At 39.0% G+C, this 4,857-nt stretch overlaps 1 protein-coding gene across 1 annotated transcript; it reads left to right on the top strand.

Annotated features, from left to right (window-relative positions):
* Positions 1-2,120: 2,120 nt before the first annotated feature.
* On the top strand, positions 2,121-4,230 carry LOC147603787 (uncharacterized). Its single transcript, XM_086795794.1, has 5 exons — positions 2,121-2,287; positions 2,752-2,984; positions 3,215-3,332; positions 3,452-3,634; positions 3,777-4,230. Exons 1-5 carry the CDS (start codon positions 2,228-2,230, stop codon positions 3,876-3,878), a joined length of 696 nt encoding a protein of 231 aa, XP_086651920.1. The 5' UTR covers positions 2,121-2,227; the 3' UTR covers positions 3,879-4,230.
* Positions 4,231-4,857: the final 627 nt, after the last annotated feature.

Here is a 4,857-nt window from a genome sequence, read left to right on the forward strand (position 1 = left end):
GTGTTTAATGGTCAATTGTAATCCTTCTTGAATAATAATGTATATATATATATATATATATATATGTATATATATACATATATATATACATTATACATATATATATATATATACATATATATATATATACATATATATATATATACATATATATATATATATATGTATATATGTATGTATGTATGTATAATGTATATATACATTATACATATATATATATATATATATATATATATATATATATATATATATATATATATACATTATACATATATATACATATATATATGTAAATCAAATCAATATATTTGGATGAAAACATATGATAGAGTCTCATCAAAGAATGTAAACTACGTAAACTAAAGTGTAATCTTTTTGGAAATGGAGTAATAACTTGAAACAATCTGCAGAAAATGCTCATCCCAATCCTAAATATCTCAGAGCATTGATGTTCTTCTATCTCTTATCAATTGTCACTTAACTACTTCCTTAAAATTTAGGCTCTTGATGATGATGCCATAATTGTAGATCCATAATGAACTAGGCTAAGTCTTCTCCATGCATTTTTTTACAACTTGCTGAATGATATTATCTTTATTCTCAATGGCTAGGTTGCATAGTTCAAATTCAAAATTTGAATTAGGTGATTAAATTGTGCGAACCCTAAGATGGAAAAGAAATTTGCTTGAAGAAATTTTACATTTATAAGTAAGTTTAATTTAAGTAATGTGTTTTGCTCATGATAAAGTATTTTTTCATGTGCAACACATATGACTTATTATTTAAAATATAAGTTATTAACAATTTATCATATTTTTTAATAGTCTTTATTTTTAAATATAATTAAATAATTAATTTAAAATGATCTAAAAATATTATTTATCTTATTAATTTTAATTAATTTTAAAATATTTTTAGGTTATCAAATTGTTTTAAATATTTCTTACTTACTTTATTACTTTAACTTTCAAAGATATTTTTTACTTGTTACTTCATTTTTGGAATAAGCAAAGAAAAATTGATCATATTAATTTAACTTAAAAATTAGATAGTTTATCTATTAAGAAAGAAAGAAAAAATATTGAGGATGATAATGTAATCTTAATTAAAAACAGATATTGTTAACCATGCTTCCCATCAAGAATGTCGAAGCCTCTTACCAATAGGCTCAAAAGACACCAAAAATCACCAAGACAACACCAATCTTGGCATGAATGCTGGTGATAAGCATGTAATGCTTGGCCATAGCCATAAAGGAAGAATGCTTGTGAGAAGCATGTAATGCTTCCCCATAAAAAGGAAGCATGAAATGCAAGATAATGCTTTGCCAAATGCTTCATGTAAGCCAAGCATGTTGCAAATGCTTCAAATCTTTGCCAAGAAAGCTTCCTTTTGCTTCTAATCTTGTATGTGTAAAAGCCCCACGCTAGGGTTAAGGTTTTGCTTGCCTACACCACAGCCAAGAAAGCTTTGCAAGAAACACCAAATTAGTCCCAAATCAAGCAAAATCACTCACCAATGGCTTGTTCAGGGCCATGGGGGCAGAGATCCATGCATTTGTCTAGTAGGTGACTTCCTTGGGTTTGGCGTTTCATCTCCTTCTCCACGTTGCTTGGCCTCTTGCTTACTTGAGTGTAGAAGGTGAAGATGGGTTCCCTGATGGTCCCATAATGCCCAAGGAAGCTTGCTTAAAGCTTGGATAAGCTCCCATGGAGTTTAGGGTTTGGGAAATAGGCCAAGTGCATGCAAATTTTCAGGTTTGAGGAAAAATAAAAAAAGACAAGTTTTATGGCTCAAATCATGGGAATATCTCAATGCCAAACAATATGCCGTGGGTGTGTGCACACATACACACACACACACAATTGATGCTTGTATGTTACCCATTGCCGCTTTGGCCAGACTTGGGAGGTAATGCCATACATCAATTTGCTTGTGCACCCAAACATCTTAGAAAGTCCTCCGTTGGATTGGGGGACTTGGTTGGCCGGCGTGTGTTAGGCCTTTCAGGGCAAACTTGGGAGAATTTGAACCCTTGGATGGAATGAGAGATCGGACGGCAAAACCATATGGATAATGATAGCCCTTTCTTATCATATATCATGTGGATGTGCAAGGCCTTCACTGCCCTCTGAATTACAAATCTCGTCAACCGCACTATAGTCTTATTCGTTACACTGCAGAAGAGGGAGAAAGCGGGCTCATCATCAAGTTCTGAGCTCCAGCTATGGCTTCCGTGTCCAGCCTGACCTCTGCTGGCACTTCCTCCATTGCTCTTCATTCTAAGGTAAGCTTTACATGCTTTAACTGGTATATCTGGCTAGTTTTTCTGTGTTTCACTACGCGGACGCCGCAGCTACTCGGTGTTGTTCTGCCATCCGAAGGTTTCCAATTGTAACATAAAGATGCCATTGGCGATCAGACTTGGCTGTGCACCTGAGGCAGGGTTACTCCATAACCACAGTCAGGGATAGGACTAAGGTTAGGGTTGGGTCTGATTCGTGTTGGGGTAGGGCTTTTCCAGGCCAGGATTCTCTTTTTCTCCTCTTATCTGTTCTGTGTGTCTTTGAATGGGCGGGGTCTAGTCTCTGTGTTTTTGCATGACTTCTGATACTGCCCCGTGCGGGAGGCCAACTCAATTTGTTGCCAGTGAAGGATCTACTTAAGGAAGTAAAAGGAGAGGGACCACATTTTGTCATGTGGGCATGTTACGGTTACCAATTGCCTGCTGCCATCTTCTGATGTTTGCAGATTGCTTTCACCAGCAATGGAGTGTTTGGCTCTCAACTTCTTCCCTTTGCTCCACTTAAAGGACAAGCAGTAAAGCACAGAAATTCTGGTAAAGTTGTTGCCATGGCAACCGCTCCTGCAAGGGTCCCAGACATGGGGAAGAGAGAATTGCTGAATTTGCTGCTTCTGGGTGCCCTCTCCCTACCGACCGCAGGTTTACTTGGCCCCTACCTCCTCTTCTTTGTGCCTCCCAGGTATGGCATTGGGCTCAATATAGCTTTGCTTGATTGCATGTATTGAAAGTGCCCAAGGCAAGGGTTTTCATCATCCATTCTGTGGGGGCTTGATTGTGGACCGCCAGTTGAACCATTTAAGCTTGCCGTCCAGGCTTAGTGCAGGGAATGGCTGTTATTGCCTTGTGCTTTTGAATGCTGATCTGAAACCTGTACGGCTTCCTTGCCTGACCTCTTATGTAGTTGTGCAGCTCTGGAGGTGAAGGTTCTGGCCTTATTGCAAAGGATGCCATAGGGAATGACATCGTTGCTTCTGCATGGCTCAAAACTCATCCTCCCGGTGACAGAACTCTCTGCCAGGGATTGAAGGTATTGTCGCTGATGCTTCAATTTGGACTTTGCAACCCAAGACTTGTCTCCTCAAGGCTTTGAACCAAAGTTGACTGCCAAAACAGTGCTATCAAGCGTGAAGTATTTGTCTGTTTCAGGGTGATCCCACCTACCTGGTCGTGGAAAATGATGGAACTCTTGCCACTTATGGTATCAATGCCGTATGCACACATCTTGGTTGTGTGGTACCATGGAACCCTGCAGAAAACAAGTTCATTTGCCCGTGCCATGGTTCTCAGTACAACAACCAAGGGAAGGTTGTGAGAGGACCTGCTCCTTTGGTAAGTCTTTGTTTGTTTTCACTGGTATGTCCCTTCTAGGGGGTCTGCTGGCTTGAGAGGTCTTGTGCAAGAGCTGTTTGCTTTGCTGTACTGTGCTTGTAAGAGAAGAGGGCTTTTAAGGCTGACTTTTTGTTGTTGGCAGTCTCTTGCTCTTGCTCATGTCGATGTCGATGATGGGAAGGTGCTACTGTCTCCATGGCCGGAGACCGATTTCCGGACTGGAGAGGATCCTTGGTGGTCTTAGATGTGAAGGCCTAGACCCCTCACTTGTAATGAAAGGCACTAGCTCTTTTAGAGAATGTCATCTGCAAATGCCTATACATGCTCTATATTCTCCAGACATTATTTGTGCTGCATGGTTTGTCTGCCGCTGTCCTTAAAGGATTGGATTTTTTGCCACTGTGCAACCAATTCAATTTTTTGCCACTGTGCAACCAATTCAAATGGCAAGATCTGATTGAAGGCTATCTCTGCTTTTGTCCAGATATATGGAGAGATTTTAAGCTGGCTGCATTTCTGTATGAATGTCTTGAATATAGGCCTAACCCTATGATGTGGCATTTTGATATGGCATTGATTTTACTTGCCGCTTTTAATGTGTTGTGGGGGTTTCACTTTTTATTTCATTGGGGTGCTTTGACAACTTTGAGGTCTTTGCATTGCCTTTTACACAAAGTTTGAAGCCTTGAATACAAGGAAGACTCGTTGATCATATAAGAAAAAGCAGATAACGCAACCCAAGCAAGGGGCATGCATAACTTGGTTGATAACAAAAGGATGGCTAGCTGATCATGTAAGAAAAATCAAACAACACAACCCAGTCAGGGGCACAAGGCGCCCACCCCATGACGTCACATGCATTCAACTTCATTATGCTATCCATTTCTCTCATGGACACTACTGGGTTTTTGAAGCCACCACCACCACATACATATCAGCCAACCATTCATTTATATATATAGAAACATATAAGAATGATATACAGCCTTCGGCAAGATTGAGCATAGATTTGATTAAAAAAAATCATGTGTATATGAGTATTGCATATGCTAACTTGATCAAGCTCACATGCACCGTTTATGTGTAGTGTGGACAATATGAGGAAGCATGTCAAAAGAAAGCTACAACTAACCTAGATTGTCCTAGCTTAGCATGGATTAGCGTAACATAGAGTGATTAGTCTAGGATAAGAGAGAGGGATGATAATTTTTTATTAGTAAAAT

The sequence above is a fragment of the Cibotium barometz genome, chromosome 63 (genome assembly GCF_041138505.1).
Source record: "Cibotium barometz isolate CiBa-2024 chromosome 63, ASM4113850v1, whole genome shotgun sequence".
In the NCBI taxonomy this organism is placed as follows: domain Eukaryota; kingdom Viridiplantae; phylum Streptophyta; class Polypodiopsida; order Cyatheales; family Cibotiaceae; genus Cibotium; species Cibotium barometz.